Here is an 18,940-nt window from a genome sequence, read left to right as displayed (position 1 = left end):
GAAGGCAGGGAAGGAGAAAAAGGAAGCAAAGCAGGGTAAATAGAAAGCACAAAATAAGATGTCAAAAACAATTTCAATATGTCAATAAACACAATAAATATTAATGTGTTACGCCTACCAGTTAAAAACCAAAATGTCAGATTTGATTGAGACACAAGTAAATCACAAAGACACAAAAAGGTTGAAAGTAAGAGGATAGAAAAAAGTTGTAGCAGGTGTTACTTTAAATGAAAAAAAATCTCTCAAAGTCTTTGAATATGAAATCCATGAGACTATATGAATGAAAAGAGAAGTAAATCCCATCTTCTTTTTTGACTAACAACAATAACAAAATATACAAGTGTAAAAATATATGTGTATTTTTTGCAAAATAGAGATGTTTATTTAAAAGGTACTTGTAATAGTCACTCAGTCATGTCCTGGACTCTTTTGACCCCATGGACTGTAGCCTGCCAGGCTCCTATCTCCATGGAAATCTCCATGCAAGAATACTGGAGTGGGCTGCCATTCCCTTCTCCAGGGAAACTTCTCGACACATGGATCCAACCCAGGTCTTCTGAGTTGCAGACAGATTCTTTACCATCTGAGCCACCTGGAAAGTCCCAAAAGGTACTTGTAGGTAATAATTTATCAAGCAACGTAGACAGACATTGCAAAGGCTACAGGTTACATTTTATAGGATATAGCAACATTGTCTGAAGTTCATGTTTTGTCATTTGCTTTTCACAAATAACATTTAAGAGAATTATTATGAGAGAAAAATACATTTTCACACAAGTCTAAATTGTGGACAGGAGATATGAATGCTGGTTTTAAATGTTCTCAATTTATCCCTTTATCAGAGGAATAGCTTTGTGATGCAAAACAGTATGTTTTAAGTAGCTATAAGGAAAGAGGGAAAATATTCTCATATTTTTGAGATTCTTTTACTAACAATTAATCATTCATTAAGCAATGGCACCCCACTCCAGTACTCTTGCCTGGAAAATCCCAGGGACAGAGGAGCCTGGTAGGCTGCAGTCCATGGGGTTGCAAAGAGTCGGACATGACTGAGTGACCACTTTCACTTTTCACTTTCATGCATTGGAGAAGGAAATGGCAACCCACTCCAGTGTTTCTTGCCTGGAGAATCCCAGGCACGGGGGAGCCTGGTGGGCTGCCGTCTATGGGGTTGCACAGAGTCGGACACGACTGAAGCGATTTAGCAGTCATTCATTAGGAGGACTTGCATTCCCAAGAGTAAGCTCTAGAATCCTGTTACTTAGCTTGGAGAGAAAAAACAAAACAAAACAAAATGGAGGCCTGTGAAGTTAAAAACTCACAGTTTTACCTAAAGGCAAAAGATAATTTTAAACTAGATTGTTGTAGGTTAATGTTAGTTGCTCAGTCGTGTGTGACTCTTACGCGACTCCATGGTCTGTAGCCTGCCAGGCTCCTTTGTCCATGGAATTCTCCAGGCAAGAATACTGGAGTGGTTTGCTGTTCCCTTCTCCAGGGTATCTTCCCGACCCAGGGATGGAACTTAGGTTTCCTGCACTGCAGGCAGATTCTTTACTGTCTAAGCCACCAGGGAAGCCCCTGGTGTAGGTTAAATCTAGCTCAAACCTTCTGAAAGCTCAACTGATCCTTGACTCTTTTTACATACAGTAATTAAGGTAATACAAAAAAGTAATACAAAAAAGATCTTCATGACCCAGATAATCATGATGGTGTGATCACTCACCTACAGCCAGACATCCTGGAATGTGAAGTCAAGTGGGCCTTGGGAAGCATCACTATGAATAAAGCTAGTGGAGGTGATGGAGTTCCAGTAGAGCTGTTTCAAATCCTGAAAGATGATGCTGTGAAAGTGCTGCACTCAATATGCCAGCACATTTGGAAAACTCAGCAGTGGCCACAGGAGTGCAAAAGGTCAGTTTTCATTCCAGTCCCAAAGAAAGGCAACGCCAAAGAATGCTCAAACTACTGCACAATTGCACTCATCTCACACGCTAGTAGTGATCATTAAAATTCTCCAAGCCAGGCTTCAGCAATACGTGAACCATGAACTTCCAGATATTCAAGCTGGTTTTAGAAAAGGCAGAGGAACCAGAGATCAAGTTGCCAACATCCGCTGGATCATCAAAAAAGCAAGAGAATTCCAGAAAAATATCTATTTCTGCTTTATTGACTATGCCAAAGCCTTTGACTATGTGGATCACAATAAACTGTGGAAAATTCTGAAAGAGATGGGAATACCATACCACCTGACCTGTCTCTTGAGAAATCTGTATGCAGGTCAGGAAGCAACAGTTAGAACTGGACATGGAACAACAGACTGGTTCCAAATAGAAAAAGGAGTATATCAAGGCTGTATATTGTCACCCAGCTTATTTAGTTATATGCAGAGTACATCATGCGAAATGCTGGGCTGGAGGAAGCACAAGCTGGAATCAAGATTGCCGGGAGAAATATCAATAACCTCAGGTATGCAGATGACACCACCCTTATGGCAGAAACTGAAGAACTAAAGAGCCTTTTGATGAAAGTGAAAGAGGAGAGTGGAAAAGTTGGCTTAAAGCTCAACATTCAGAAAACGAAGATCAAGGCATCTGGTCCCATCACTTCATGGGAAATAGATGGGGAAACAGTGGAAACAGTGGCTGACTATTTTCTTGGGCTCCAGAATCACTGCAGATGATGACTGCAGCCATGAAATTAAAAGATGCTTACTCCTTGGAAGAAAAGTTATGACCAACCTAGACAGCATATTGAAAAGCAGAGACATTACTTTGCCAACAAAGGTCCATCTAGTCAAGGCTATGGCTTTTCCTGTGGTCATGTATGGATGTGAGAGTTGGACTGTAAAGAAGGTTGAGCACAGAAGAATTGATGCTTTTGAATTGTGGTTTTGGAGAAGACTCTTGAGAGTCCCTTGGACTGCAAGGAGATCCAACCAGTCCATCCTAAAGGGAATCAGTCCTGGGTGTTCATTGGAAGGATTGATGTTGAAGCTGAAACTCCAATACTTTGGCCACCTGATGTGAAGAGCTGACTCATTAGGAAAGACCCTGATGCTGGGAAAGATTGAGGGCAGGAGGAGAAGGGGATGACAGAGGATGAGATTGGTTGGATGGCATCACCAACTCAATGGACATGGGTTTGGGTGGACTCTGGGAGTTGGTGATGGACAGGGAAACCTGGTGTACTGCAGTTCATGGGGTCGCAAAGAGTCAGACAGGACTGAGCAACTGAACTGAACTGGACTGAACTGAATCAAGGTCAAGTACATCATTAAAAACAAGGTTATACAAATATAATGACTACAAATAAAGTATAGTACATTATACTCAGATATGAAAATCACCCTAAGGTCTCCCCAGGACCATACTTCCATTCAACGACTCTCCAAAATTTGGACCCAAGGAATCATAATGAACTTGGAATTGGACTAGTTATAGGAATAGCCTGCAAAAACATCTTTGAAAGTCTAACTTATAACAAAGCATCACATAACAAAGCAAAATCTGACAGACTTACAAGAAAAAAAATGGCAAATCCACAGTTACTATTGGAGATTTTCATCCACCTCTCTCAGAAGCTGATCAATCAAGCAGAAAATTAATAAGGATATAGATTTAAACAATCCAATTAACATCTTTAATGTGATGATCAACTCTAGAATCCTGCACCCAACAATGAGAAAATACACAGTATTTTTAAGCACATATCATATTTATAAGGGTTGATTTTTACATACTGGACCATAAAGCAAGCCTTAACCAAAGGATCAGTATCATATAGATTGTGTTCTCTGAACACAGTGAGGTGGGAAATTGACAGCAACAAACTTTTAGAAAACTCAATACAGTCAGAAAAATTTCAAACTTCTATATTACTTGTGGATCAAAAAAAATTATATCAGAAACTAGTAAACACAGAAAAAAGTATTACAGCCTGTAGAATACAGTTAAAACAATATTTAGAAATACATTTATGGTTTTTCATGCTTATATTAAGGACAGAAGATTCAAACTAGGGAGCTAAGACTTCAACCCAAGATATTTGGAAAAGAAGAACATGTAAACAAAAATAAATTAGAAGGAAAATAAAATTAGGTAAAAAGCAGAAATTAACACAATAAATAACAAAGACACAATAGAGAGAATCAACAAAAGCAGATTTTTTGAACACTATTAATATAATTAATATATTATCCTTCCCTGGACTTCCCTGGTGGCTTAGATGGTAAAGCGTCTGCCTACAGTGTGGGAGACCTGGGTTCAATCCTTGGGCCAGGAAGATCTCCTGGAGAAGGTAATAGCAACCCACTCCAGTGTCCTTGCCTGGAAAATCTCATGGACGGAGGAGCCTGGTGGGCTACAGTCCACGGGGTTACAAAGAGGCGGACACAACTGAGCGACTTCACTTCACTAATATAGAAAAACTTTGGCAAGATTGGTGTAAAAAAGGCATGAACAAACTATATCAGGAAGGAGAAAATAGACATAAATATAAACATAACAGATATTAAAATATAAAATTTATGTTAATAAATTTGAGAATCTTGTCAACATGGGGAGTTTTGAGGAAAAGCTTAACACACAAAACTGACTCATGAAGAACTAGAAAACCTGAATAGATATACACATTAAAGAAATTGGGTTATTAATTTAAGCATATGTACAAACTACATATAAATACACACCCATACAAAGAGGCCTAAGTGGTTTTACACATAAATTCTACCTCAGAAAATCCCACTTTTAAAAAAATTATTTATGCATTTTTGATTACACTGGGTCTTCATTGCAGTGATGTCTTTCTGTGGTTGCAGTGAGCAGGGGCTTCTCCTTGTTGCAGTGCGTGGACTTCTCGTTGTGGTCACTTCTCTTGTCACGGAGCATGCACGGGCTCTAGAGTACAAGGGCTTCAGTAGTTGCAACTCATGGGCCTCATAGCAGGTGCGCTTCAGGAGTCGTGGCTTATGCGCTCTGGAGTATAAGCTCAGAAGTTGTGGTGCATGCGCCTAGCTACTCCACGGCATGTGGGATCTTCCTGGATCAGAGATCACACCCATGTCTCCTGCTTTGGCAGACAGATTCTTTACCAATGAGCCACCAGGGAAGCCCCAGAAAATCCCACTCTTAAACAGACTCGGCTCTTTCAGGCATTATACAAAGAAGGTATATACTTCAGCTCATTTTCTCAGGTTGGTATAACTTCCGTAACAAAACAAGACAAGGACTGTATAACACAGGAAATTAGATCAAGTTATGTTGTAAATATAGATCCATAAATTCAAAATAAGATACTATCAAACAGAATCTAGCATGCATTAACAATTACACCTAACAGCATTAAAACCCATTAACTTACCACATTAACAGATTAAAGGGAAAAATAAGATCATCTAGGTAAATTAAGAAAAAGCATTTACTAAAATCCAACACATCTTCTAGCTACTATGTAGACTAGAAACAGAGGATAGGAGGAGGACCTCAGATAAACCTGAATTGCCTGAAGGGATATTTCTGGGGAAAAGACATTTGCTTTATTCAGTTGTCCAAGAAAAAAACTCAGGGGTTTGTACTGGTTATTTGTACCTGGGGCACTGGCAGGCATATAAAAATATATTCCGGGAATCAGCCAAGAGGATCAAAAACCTCCACTAAAAGGGCAAAATACTTTGTGGTACTGTTCACAACTGTATTTTCATGGGAAACTGGGGGACCTGAGAAGTCCTAGTTCTGTCTAAGAGAATAATACATTATTTCCTGCTTTATAAAAGCATCTTTGTAAGTTTTCTTCTCATTTGCCATTAAACTTGATATTCTCTATGTCTATTAGTGTCTTTCTGTTAATCATATTAGGCTTCCCTGGTGGCTCAGATGGTAGAAGAATCTGCCTTCAATGCAGGAGACCAGGGTTTGATCCCTGGGTCAGGAAGATATCCTGGAGAAGGGAATGGCAATCCACTCCAGTATTCTTGCCTGCAGAATTCCATGGACAGAGGAATTCTGTTAATCATATTATGGTTACATTATGACAACAATCCAGAAGGTACTTCTGTCTACCAGAAACCTATAGTAAACATCATACCTTGTGATGAAACACTGAAAACATTCCCTTAAAAAATAAAGACTAAACTTGTCTGCTATAACTGCTTCTCTTCTCTTCACCACTGTATTGAAAGTCTTAGCTAGCACATTAAAAAACAAAACAAAACTGAAGTTTATGTATAGATAATGTAGTTATGTGGGCTTTCCCAGGGGCACTGGTGGTAAAGAACCCACCTGCCAATGCAGGAGACATAAGAGATGCTGGTTCAATCCATGAGTCAGGAAGATCCCCTAGAGAAGGGAATGATAACCCACTCCAGTTTTCTTGCCTGGAGAATCCCATGGACAGAGGAGCCTAGCAGGCTACAGTCTATGGGGTTGCAAGGAGTTAGACACGACTGAAGCGACTTAGCACACACACACACACACACACACACACACACAATGTAGTTATATGGGCTTCCCAGGATGGCGCTAGTGGTACAGAATCCGCTGGCCAGTGCAGGAGACTCGGTAGGGAAGATCCCCTCGAGTAGGAAATGGCAACCCACTTCAGTATTCTTGCCTGGGAAATCCCATACACAGAGGAGCCTGGCGAGCTACAGTCCATGGGGTTGCCAAGCGTCGGACGTGACCGAGCAACTGAGCAGGCAAGCATGCAATGTATATTATATATTTAGAGAAAGGGAAAATCTACTGAAAAAATTATTAGAACAAAAACAGTTCAGCAAAGTTGGCATACATAAGATTACTATATGAAAATTACAATCTTATAAACCAACAATAGTTATAAAACATTTTAAAAATAGATATACCTACGATAGCAACAAAAATATTAGGTATAAAGGAATGACTCTAACAAAAGATGACCTTTATGGATTATCAAAATGTATTGGAAGCAATAAAGAATATGAACTAGGGGCCTTGTCTATTTACTAACCCATAGAGAAGTATTTTAATGTTTTAACATTGATACAGACTTGCTGATGTAAACTACTGAAAATAACCCTTGTCTATCATCTTTACAAGTGGAAAACTTCAATATCATAACATTGTTGATTTTTCCCAAATTAATCTATAAACTTAATAAAATTTCGGTCAAAACTGTCAGAAAGTTTTTCATGAAACGTAACAAGCTGATTTTAAAATTTGCATGGAGGAGCACAAGGCTGAGACAATTTTAAAGAATTTTAAAGAATTCAATTTTAAAGAAAAGAATAGGTAGGTAACTAACCCTGTCAGGAGGCTTCCCTGGTAACTCAGCTGGTAAAGAATCCACCTGCAATACAGGAGACCCCTGTTTGATTCCTGGATCTAGAAGATCCCCTAGAGAAGAGACAGGCTTCTTCCAGTATTCATGAATTAATATTATCTAGAGTTTATAAAGAATGTCTCCAAATCAATAAGGAAAAGACAACCCAATCAAAAATAAGTAAAGGATTTGAAATGGCAATTTGCAGAAAAGGGATCTAGGGGCTTCCCTGGTGGCTCAGTGGTAAAGAATCTGCCTGCCAATGCAGGAGACATAGGTTCAATCCCTGGTCCCGGAAGATCCCACATGCCTTGAAGCAGCTAAGCCCATGTACCACAGCTGTTGGGCCTGTGCTCTAGAGCCCGGGAACCACAGCTACTGAGCCCACTGCTGCCACTACTGAAGCCCATGTGCCCTAGAGCCGTGCTCTTCCACAACAAGAGATGTCACCACAATGAGATGTCCTAACACTGCAAAGAAGAGTAGCCCCTGCTCACTGCAACTAGAGAAGCCTGGGTACCAACAAAGACCCAGCACAGCCAAATATATATATTTTTTAAAGGGCTCTGTCAGTAACATGAAAGATGCTCCACCTTAGTAGTGGGACATAGGTTTTACTGCTTGCGATAGAGACCTAAAGTAACAGTGGCATTAAAAACGTTAATAGTCTAAGGCTAATATGGTGGCTATATTGTGTGCAGTCATCAAAGCTGTTAGGTCACTCTTTGGTCAGAGATCTTGGTCTATTTTGTTATTCTGCCATCCTTCATATATTGTCCTTATCTGTGTGGTTCAAGATGGTTTAACAACACATCTGCATTTCACTGAGTGGAAAGTGAGAAAGGGAAGGGGCAGGTATATTGGACACAACTTAGATGATGCCCAAATCATTTCTCATAAACCACATACCTTCAGCTTGCTGCAAGGACCCTGAGAAACATAGTCAGTCTTCATTCTGGATGGTCCTTTGGCCAGCTAATAATTAGATTTTCTATCAGTGTGGTAGAAGGGAAGAAGTTTGGGAAGCAGTCTCTACCATAACAGGTAAACAAAGTATTTTACACTCATTTGATTGGAAAAAAAATTAAACTTTTGAGAACAAGTGTTGGCAATGATATGGTACAAAGCAAATTCTCATATGCTGAGAGTGGAGCATATGGTCAGTTTGGAAAACAACTTGTAATATTGATGACGTGCATATTCTCTGAGGTGGCAAGTCTGTTTGGGGAATATACTGAAAGAAACCTCTCCCACATGGGCACAAGTGGATGGTTACAAGAATGAACTCAGTATTATTTAAATTATCAAAATAATTGGAAGTTTTAAAATGTCCAACCAGAGAATGAATCAATTGTGATCCATTGTACATGTAGTCATACAATAGAATTGTACACAACAGTGAAAGTAAATGAAGTGGAACTACATGTATCATCAATAGACGAATCTTAAAAATATAATCTTAAGGCACGGAAGCAATTTGTGAAAGGATATCTGCAATCTGACACTATTTAATAAAGTTTTAAACACGCCGCCTCTATGGACTGTTTATAGAAATACATATGCTGTATTTGGGGGGACCTGACAAATAGCATCCCTTTTTCCTGCCCAGTTTCTGAACCAGTTGAGAAATCACATAGGAGTTAGCAGATGAAAACCAAAATATGAACTTCATGACCCATAAAGGATAGATGGAAGACTGTGGCCCTCATATTAAATGAGAGCTGAAATGGTCTTGATAACTGTTGCCAGTCTAGACTTTAGAGCAGTTCACCTGTGGGAAAATTTAAAGGGTAAACTCACATCTCCTCAGCCCCTCAGTCCATCAGCTCCCTCGAATCTGATAAGAGAGGAAAGGAAAAAGAGAGTAAATCTCACCTCAGGACATATTATTTTATATACTCTCTTTAGTCCAGAACCCTGAATCAACAACTATCACTCAGGAGCCAGGGATGGGGCAAAGATCAAGGAGGGTTTAAGGAAAATCTCTCCTAAACGAAACTAAAGAAATGAATGAGAAGTATCCTAACACTAATAACCGTCTCATGGGGATGGTAAGAACCAAATTTGACCTAGTTTTTATTCCTAAGCCCTGTCTAACTCCCCAGGGACTGTAGCCCTCCAGGTTCTTCAGTCCATTTACCTAGTCACAAAGAATTTAATTTTTAGGAGCATTACAACCAAATGATGGCCACTTGCATGGAGTCAAAAGTTGTCTTTGGTGGACATATATGATATCCTGCACATTTTTTTTTTATCTCTCAATAGTATTTTATTTAAAAGTTCACAGTTAGAGCACTTGTAATAACACAAAAAGTTTAAAAGTGACAAAGGCTGCCCTGTAGCAAAGATTTTTCTTGTATGGAGAAGGAACAAGGACTTTGTGCCTAAAATGTGTAAAACCTAACATTGCATCAGGGGACTCAGTAGATCAACAGAACCTGTCCTCTGAAGGGAACGAACATAACTTCCAAGTTATTCCAAAGTGGACAGAAAGGAGTGTGCAGGATATCATCCTGCATCCTGTCATTCCTAGGTTGATAGCATCCTATCAACCCCAAGTAGACACACGTGAGGGCTTTTCTATAACTAGTGAAAATATAATCCAGTGCTGGAGAGTGTCTAGTTAAATGCTCATTCTCATTCTAAGTTAACAGCGGTGAAATTAAGACCATCCCACCTTTCTGAAAAACAGCTTAGCAGAAGGTGTCAAAAGCTTTAGAAATATGGAATTCCACTTCTAGGGCTCTGGCCTAAAGAAGTTAACTGAAATGCCAATAAAGATTTGGACACAAAATGCTCACTGTAGCATGTAGCTTCACATAAAACATCCTCCTCTTCTTTTAACTGATGCTATCTTCTAAATATTCAATTATACAGGAAGAGTCAAATCATTTATCGGTTATTATGCCATAAAGTAACGTTTTATAATTATTTTTGAAAAACCTTGTGAAATAAAAAGTTATAATTTAATATAGAATTTATATATGTATATTGTGTATAAACTGTATATTTGCTGTACTTATGGTTTCAACTATATGCATAGAAAATGACCATCTTTGAAATGATGCAGTTATGCATGATTTTCTTTATATTTTTCTGTATTTAAGAAAATATATAAATATATTTTAAAAAGAATCTCCTTGAAAAATAAATATAGCATCATGTAATATTAAAGCTCATTCCATATATATGTTCTGTCTTTTCAGTTCTAATTTTCACATAAAATGCATTAGATTATCCAACAAATGATTAAAATATATTTAAACTAACACTGTTTAAAAGCTCCCTTTTATCACACCATTCAGAAATTCTGGTTTCCTTTTAAAATAAATTATTCTTCAAGTGATGAATTTCATATTTAATTTATAGCCTTCATTATCAATTTTGCCATTCTCATCCAATTAAAACTTTTATTGGGCCCTTTGCTAAATAGACCTTTAAATTTTTTATGATACAGATTAATTGCCTGATGCAGTGTTTCTCAGTCGTGTATTTGTTTATTATCTTTCTTTGACGCACACAGGCTTCACTCTCGTGGCGCAGGCTCAGTAGTAGCAGCATATAGGCTTCTTTGCCCTGTGGCATATGGGATCCTAGTTCCCCGAACAGGATCCTTGCTTTGGAAGGTAGACTACTAATCATTGGACCACCAGGGAAGTTCCCTCAACCATTTTTTGTCATCACCTCCCTTCAGAGCCTTTTTAGACATTTTTTCATAATTGCCCCCACCCCATAAAATTTTAATATCTATTTATGTACTATGTGTATATTCATGGTTTATATCTAAAAAGTATAAATTTTTTCACTCTCCCAAGAACTAATTTTCACCCCTTTGGTGGTGATACTGCCCTCCTTAAAAATGTGTGGCCTAAAGAAACATTTTGGGAAAATGTTATTTTAACTCTTACAATGAGTCTCAAGCCCACGTCTTTTGTTTTTATAGCTGCCTGCCTCTCAAACATCACATGGTGATCACTCCAACACTGCTGCTGTGGGGAGAGAAAGACGCATTTATGGAGGTTGAGATGGCTGAAGTCACAAAGATTTATGTTAAAAACTATTTCAGGCTAACTATTTTATCAGAAACCAGTCATTGGCTCCAGCAAGAACAACCTGACATAGTGAACAAATTGATATGGACATTTCTAAAAGAAGAAACACGAAGAAAAGATTGACTTTTTCTATGAGGAATCTATAATGGAATCTCCAAATAATTTTTAAAAATTGTTCATCAACTTCTTTAAGCTTCATTAGCAAAAAATTGTTTTAATATGCTTTATTATAAATAAGTATCCTGACAAATGATATTGAAAAAAATCTGAGAATGTGTGAACTTGTAACATGTTGATTTTCTTTTGTTGTATTTTGCACAGAAAAGCATTTGCCTTAAAATGTATACACTTGGACAAAAAGGAAGTTGGAGAATGTGGCTCAATTTTGGGTTTTTTTTGCATTCTTTACCTTGTTAATATATGGTGCCTTTTACAAATGTATATTAAAGATTAGCTGTGCCATATTAAAATGCAAATGTGCAGTGGTATAAATTTTTATTTTATTGTTCAAAAGTTCTTTTTACTATTTTTTAACCATTAAAAAATTCTATTATCAAATATCTTGGATTTATAGTATATTTATTAGTTTGAAAGCAAATATGACAAGGTGGATGTGCATCTTAAAATAGGCCATAAATACTACTTACACTGGGAAGTGTAACAAGAGAGGATATGAAGATTCTTACATTTACATACATAGTTATTAAACATTATAGGGAAGCAAGTCCATTAAATTGTTTGCCTTAATTCTCTAGCTAAATGGGTGAGAGATTTAGAAAAAGGATGAAAATGTCCTTTTGCCCCATTTAAAACAAGAAGAAATGAATACTATACTTCCTATGTGCACTAGAATCTCAGCTCCACAGGGCAGAGACTTTTGTTTCATTAACTGACACAATATCCAGCATCTAGAATAAGAGCCTGATTCTTTGTGTGAACTCAAATATTTGCTAAATGAATAAATAAATTATCTGATACACTGTTAGGCACTGTGGGGGAAATATGAAAGAAAAGTAATATCATAACATTGATCTTTCCCTTAAGAAGTATACACAGAATGCATGTGTGCATGCTAAGTTGCTTTAGTCATGTCTGACTCTTTGCGACCCTATGGACTATGGGCCGCCAGGCTCCTCTGTCCATGGGATTCTCCAGGCAAGAATACTGGAGTGGACCACCATGCCCTCCTTCAGGGGATCTCCTTGACCCAGGGATCAAACCTATGTCTCTTATGTTTCCTGCATTGGCAGGTGGGTTCTTTACCACTAGCACCACCTGGGAATGCAGTTAAATTAAACAAGGGTTCAAAAGAGTAATGAACATTACAAATAAGAGTGAGAAAGGGATTCCCTGGCCCAGTGGTTAGGACTTGACCCTTTCACTGCTGGGCCTAGGTTCAATCCCTGGTCGGGGAACTAAGATCCCACAAGGGTGTGGTGAAAAAAAAAAAATAGGAAGAATTACAAAATAGAGGATGATGCCAACTTAAGAGATTACTACTCATTCTGTTGGGTTGCTCTCATTTGGAATGGGAGACAACCAGTAACAATGCCAAATCATGGCTTTTTTAGAGTCTACAACTGTGTTTCTATTTCCCTCACTAAGCATAGTTCTGAGAAGTGACAGAAGTAAGTGGAATGTCTCTAAATATTCTTATTATCGTATCCTAGCAACATGTGTTTACCAATAAAAGCCCAGTTTTCTATATACACTGTGGTATATGAGGTACTTCTACCTCCTAACCTTGCAAGGTAGGGAGTATCACCACTTTAGAGTTGTAAAAATGAGATTGATCACTGCCTACAGCATAAGAGTCAGAACCAGGATCTGACCTAGATCCATTTGGGTGTAAAGTCCATAATCTTTCCACTTAGATCACATTCTGTTTAACAGTCTTTGGTATCCATACTGTTCTTCCTATTTTATGGGTAACCTGGTATATTCCAATAATTAGAAACATCTTTCAGAAACCTACAATTTGACTTTGAATTCTGAAGGAATTTAAAGTAGCAAATAGCAAACAGGAATATTTAATACAGCAGATGCAACAAACTATAGCAGAGAGCCTGTTTCAACCACCTTTGATTATGCTTCCCTCTTGATCATTTTCAAAGAGCAGCAACTAAGGAAGGAACAAGACTTTACTGACCATGTGTCGTGACACAATAAAGTAATCCTAACTTATTTTAACGAAAGCCTGTTTCTGACAAATGTGATTTTAAGGTTTCTTGTTGTTGTTACTTATGTCACTTTGGAATGATGACCAGTTCATCTGGACTAATATTAAGTATATGAGTCGAAACGTGCCATGGCTGATCCTGGCCTATGATAATGGTGTTTTCTAATTTTCATTGGATGTTTCCATAGAAGAGTGCTTGCAACAGATATAAAGCCTCAGGGGCGCCATCAGTTAAACACAGTATAAAGAGACAGTCCTGTCTCTGCAGAAATCAATTTGTAGGAAGAGTAAATAAATTTGACTTACCAATTGCCAAAGCATCTCACAATAAGCAAACTTGACTGGTAAAGCCATTTAAATTAAAAAGTTGTGATTAACACATATTCATCTATTTGATAGGTCCTTAGTAGGTATATAATAGACAATAGAAGTTGTTATGTGAAAATAATTTACTAAGCATATTTGTCAAAAGGAAGCCATTTACAAAAAAGCAGAAAAGATTGTACTGTTGATATGGTTCTAATTCTCCTGTTACATCATTTACTATTTTTGATTCTTCTGATTTTAAACGTAATACATCATTTCCTATTAACTCACAATTGCCTCAAAGCGTTCCAATTATGTGCAAACAGATGGAGCACTTAAATATAGGGAAGGGGTGCATTCCGGGGGCTGCCCCCAGATCCAAGCTACAGGCGTCCTGAGACTACGGAAAAGTCGGCCTCATGGCACAGCCCACCTTGGACTTCAAGCCTGCGAGGTTGGACTCGGAGTCTGCGGTGTTGAGCTCCACATCTCTGCCGTTGGACTCCGAGGCTGCGGTGTTGAGTTCCTCGTCTCTGCCGTTGGACTCTGAGGCTGCGGTGGTGGACGCCAAGGCTGCGTTGGAATCCGCCTTCAGCCAAGAGACGAACAAGTCCCTGTTCCCGCCGGCAGTGGACAACCCCTTCATGCAGCACACGCATATCAGCGCGTGGCGCTGGGCCTACATCGTCCTCATGGGGACCGTGTTGGTGCCCGTGCGGGTGTCTTGCATTGCTTTCCTCATCATCTTCCTCTGGCCCATGGCTGCGCTTTCCACCATAGGCCGTCGTGCTCAACCAGCCGAGCCGGCCAAGAACTGGAGAAGACTGGCGCAACCAACTCTGAAGTTCTTCTTTCGGGTGACTTTTTTTTTAGCAGGGTTCCTGGTTAAAGTGAAAGGGAAAAAAGCAACCCGAGATGAGGCCCGCATCTTCGTGGCAGCCCCGCACTCCAGTTTCTTTGATGTGATCGCCTGTGTCGTGGCAGGGTTACCCTCGGTGGTCTCTGCGAGTAAGAACGCGAATATCCCGGTGGCTGGGAAATTCTTATTGTCGACGCAGCCGGTGCTTGTGACTCGAGAGGACCCCAATTCCAGGAAGACCACCCGGGAGGAAATCCTGAAGCGAGTGACATCTAACAGAAAGTGGCCACAGATCCTGATTTTCCCGGAAGGAGTGTGTACCAACCGCAGCTGTCTGGTCACTTTTAAACTAGGGGCTTTCTCTCCAGGGGTGCCTGTGCAGCCAGTGCTGCTCAGGTACCCAAACCCCCTGGACACGGTGACCTGGACCTGGCAGGGGTTTACAGGCTTCCAGGCCTGTATGTTGACCCTGAGTCAACCATTCACCAGGGTAGAAGTTGAGTTTATGCCTGTTCATATTCCAAACGTCCAAGAGAAAAAAGACCCTGTCCTTTTTGCCAATACAGTGAGGATCATCATGGCCAACGCTCTTGGGGTGCCCGTGACAGACCACACTTACGAAGACTGCAGACTGATGATTTCTGCAGGTAAACTTCAACTACCCATGGAAGCTGGTTTGGTGGAATTTACAAAAATTAGCCAGAATTTAAAGTTAGATTGGGATAATATTCATCAGTACTTGGATAAATACGCTGAAATTGCAGTTGCCTCCAAAGGAGGGAAGGTAGGAATCGAGGAGTTTGCAAATCATTTGAAGCTCCCAATTTCAGAGCCCTTGCAACAACTTTTTGCCCTCCTTGACAGGAATCACGACGGCACCATAGACTTCAGAGAGTATGTGATGGGTCTGACCGTCCTGTGCAATCCTGTCAACACTGAAAAGATTCTGCAAACGTCATTTAAGCTTTTTGATCTTGATAAAGATGGTTTCATAACTGAACAGGAATTAGCGGCTATACTTCGGGCAGCTTTTGGAGTACCAGATCTTGACGTTTCCACACTCTTTCGGGAGATAGCTGGACCAAACTTAGACCACATTTCATACAGGACCTTTAAGAAATTTGCCCTGAAGCATCCAGTATATGCCAAGTTATTTAGTTCATACTTAGACCTCCAGGCAGCCTATGTATATTCATTACCACAGCCAGTACAGGCTTGATGATTGCATTCAGATGTTAAAGTCAGCCCTGAAAATGGTGAAGTAACATCCAAGCTGAAACTATGATTGGAATAAAAATTATCCTTGGAGGAAAAATACAATGGTTTTTATTCTAAGTGGTCTGTGCACTTAATTACGATATTTAAAGTTTACTTAAGGAATATATATTTCAATTTGATTTTACAGTACCTAATTTTCTTCTTAAGATAGTTTGTTTCAGTGTGGTCTAAAGATAGAAAAATAAGAAATCTGCTTATAACTTTGTTCACTTAGCATGGTGCCTTTATTATTCTGCTTCAAGTAGGTAAAATAAGTAAATAAGTAAAAATGAAGTGTCTTCTTTTGCTAAAGTAAAGCCAGAGGAACATTATAGCCCACCACCTCTCCCTCATTGTTGCAGAGAAAATATCTCATTAAGAACTCTATTAGCAATAAATACATTGTTGCCATCATTATTCTCTCCAAAAAGGATTGGATCTGCTGCATAAAGCCTTCTTTGCTCTTTCTCAGAGTGGACAATGTCCATATTTTACAAGACAAAATAAAAATAAATATCAGGAAGATATAGTACTGGTAGTACCATTGAAACAGTTATAAATGGCATAGCTGCCTGTATTTTTTTTTTTTTAAGCTATGAAAGTGATTATTGAGAATGTGAAAAGAAATCACAAGAGACTTCAATATCTGGAAAGCTAGCTAATATAATAGACATAGTTGTTATAAATACAGAAATTCTCAGAAATTCTGTTATGTATGATTCTCACCAGAAGTGGAAAAGTTTACAGTTGCATGTTCTGCATTACTGAGAATATTCCTTCCATTCTGACTAGGCACTCATGAAAGCTGAGGCTTCTGCTTACTTTTTTGTACTTTCTTCATTATCCACATACTCCCAGCATCCTTTGCTATAAGACATCTTCACAGAGTGATGTGATCTCGAGCCCTAACCCTTCATGTCACTTTGTAGGACAAATCAGTGAAGTATTATTAGAAGCCATTCCTACACCAGGACAGGGAACTACAACTTATCCAGATATAGAAGTGATTTTGAACCAATAAATATGCCTTGCTAACTCAAACTACTGTATCCACAACTCAGGTTGTGGCTGAATCCCCAGAATGCCTACAGCCACTTAATGCCACCAGATATGAAAGGACATTTGACTAAGGAGAAAGAGTCTTGATCACTTGTAGTCAAAATCTCTTACTTTTGCAAACCTTACAAAAACATACCCAAGTAGACACATTCCTAGGGCTTTGCACCTACTAGAGCTTTGCAAGGGCTTGTGCAAGTGGGGTCCCTAAAGCTTAAATGTTATTAGTTAGCTTCCCGGTCCACTCCAGTACTCTTGCCTGGAAAATCCCATGGACGAAGGAGCCTGGAAGGCTGCAGTCGATGGGGTCGCTGAGGGTTGGACACGACTGACTGACTTCACTTTCACTTTTCACTTTCATGCATTGGAGAAGGAAATGGCAACCCACTCCAGCGTTCTTGCCTGGAGAATCCCAGGGACGGGGAGCCTGGTGAGCTGCCGTCTATGGGGTCACACAGAGTTGGACACAACTGAAGTGACTTAGCAGCAGCTAAGTATTTTGTATTTTGTACTAAGTATTTCCCAGTATTTTGAAAGAGTAGAAAGAAGAGATAAGAATGGGAAAAAGGTAAGCAGATGGAGAAAGCTTAAGGGAAAGAAAAACATCAGATTTTGAAATAATTTCCATGCAGTTCAGATCTGAGAAAAGAAGATGGATAAGTGACGTTTCATAATCCACACTATTTTAGTCCATTTGGGCTGCTATAACAAAAATACCATAGGTTGGGTGCCTTAAACAACCAAAATGTATTTCTCACAACTCTGGAGGCTACAAGGTTTAAGATCACTGCACTGGAGATTCAGTGTCTGGTGACAGCCTGCTTCTTGGTTCATAGATGTCTTCTCACTGTGTACTTACCTGGCCGAAGAGGCAGAGAGAGCTCTCTGAGGTCTCTCATTTATTTTTTCTAATTTTTATTTTTGTTTGTGCAGTATAGCTAGTAGAATCTTATTTCCTCTAGAAGAGCTTGAACCAGTGCCCTAGACAGCGAAAGCACATAGTCCTAATCACTGCACCTCTGCAGCATCCCCTGGACACTACTCACTCTTAGGCAGGCTCTTTCCTTGAGACATAATCATCTCCCCTTGGGGATGATCCTCCCTATCTCCAAATACTATCACATTGGGGATTAAGTTTCCACATATGAATTTTGGGAGGACACAAATATTCATTCCCTAGCACCCACCCAGATTGATAGTCCCATGAAAATAGTGCACACATATGTAATTAAAATGCAGTAATTTTGTTTTAATTTTTATTTATTTGGCTGCACCAAGTGTTAGTTGTGGCATGCAGGATCTTTAACTGTAGCATGTGAACTCTTAAGATGTGGCATGTGGCATCTAGTTTCCCGATCAGGGATGAAATCTGAGTCCCTTGCAACAGGAGCCAGGAGTCTGCTTAATTACCAGGGAAGTTTCTGCTGCTGCTGCTAAGTCGCTTCAGTTGTGTCCGACTCTGTGCGACCCCAGAGACGGCAGCTCACCACGCTCCCCCGTCCCTGGGATTCTCCAGGCAAGAACACTGGAGTAGGTTGCCATTTCCTTCTCCAATGCATGAAAGTGAAAAGTGAAAGTGAAGTCAGTCAGTCGTGTCCAACCCTCAGCGACCCCATGGACTGCAGCCATCCAGGCTCTACGCCCATGCGATTTTCCAGGCAAGAGTACTGGAGTGGGGTGCCATTGCCTTCTCTGAGGGAAGTCCCTACAATGATCTTTTTAAATTGGAAATTACTCATTTAAATAAGAGATTTCACTTAAAAAAAGTTACCAAGGTATATTTTTATTCAAACAATGGTATTATAAGTGAAATATTCAGTAAACTTTGAAATTATTTCTAATTAGATAGTGAGCTATACAAAATACGGGCTTTCCTGATGGCTCAGAGGTAAAAAATCTGCCTGCCAATACAGGAGACGTAAGAGATGAGGGTTCACT

General features: G+C 39.4%; 2 protein-coding genes across 2 annotated transcripts in view; both read left to right on the top strand.

Moving 5' to 3' along the window:
* EPHX4 (epoxide hydrolase 4) overlaps positions 1–11,468 on the top strand; it is a 35,147-nt gene extending 23,679 nt beyond the window's left edge. The window contains exon 7 of the mRNA XM_052637978.1: positions 11,237–11,468. Within this exon, the coding sequence (XP_052493938.1) occupies positions 11,237–11,468 (232 nt within the window). The remainder of the gene's footprint in view (positions 1–11,236) is intronic.
* Positions 11,469–14,249: 2,781 nt separating this feature from the next.
* Positions 14,250–15,908, top strand: LOC128045725 (lysophosphatidylcholine acyltransferase 2B-like). The gene has a single exon (XM_052638178.1). It carries the CDS (start codon positions 14,250–14,252, stop codon positions 15,906–15,908), a length of 1,659 nt encoding a protein of 552 aa, XP_052494138.1.
* The last annotated feature ends 3,032 nt before the right edge of the window (positions 15,909–18,940 follow it).

Source organism: Budorcas taxicolor, chromosome 3, assembly GCF_023091745.1.
Source record: "Budorcas taxicolor isolate Tak-1 chromosome 3, Takin1.1, whole genome shotgun sequence".
Taxonomy (NCBI): Eukaryota; Metazoa; Chordata; class Mammalia; order Artiodactyla; family Bovidae; genus Budorcas; species Budorcas taxicolor.
The sequence above is the reverse complement of the archived record's forward strand: the minus strand, read 5'-3'. Positions and strand labels throughout refer to the sequence as shown.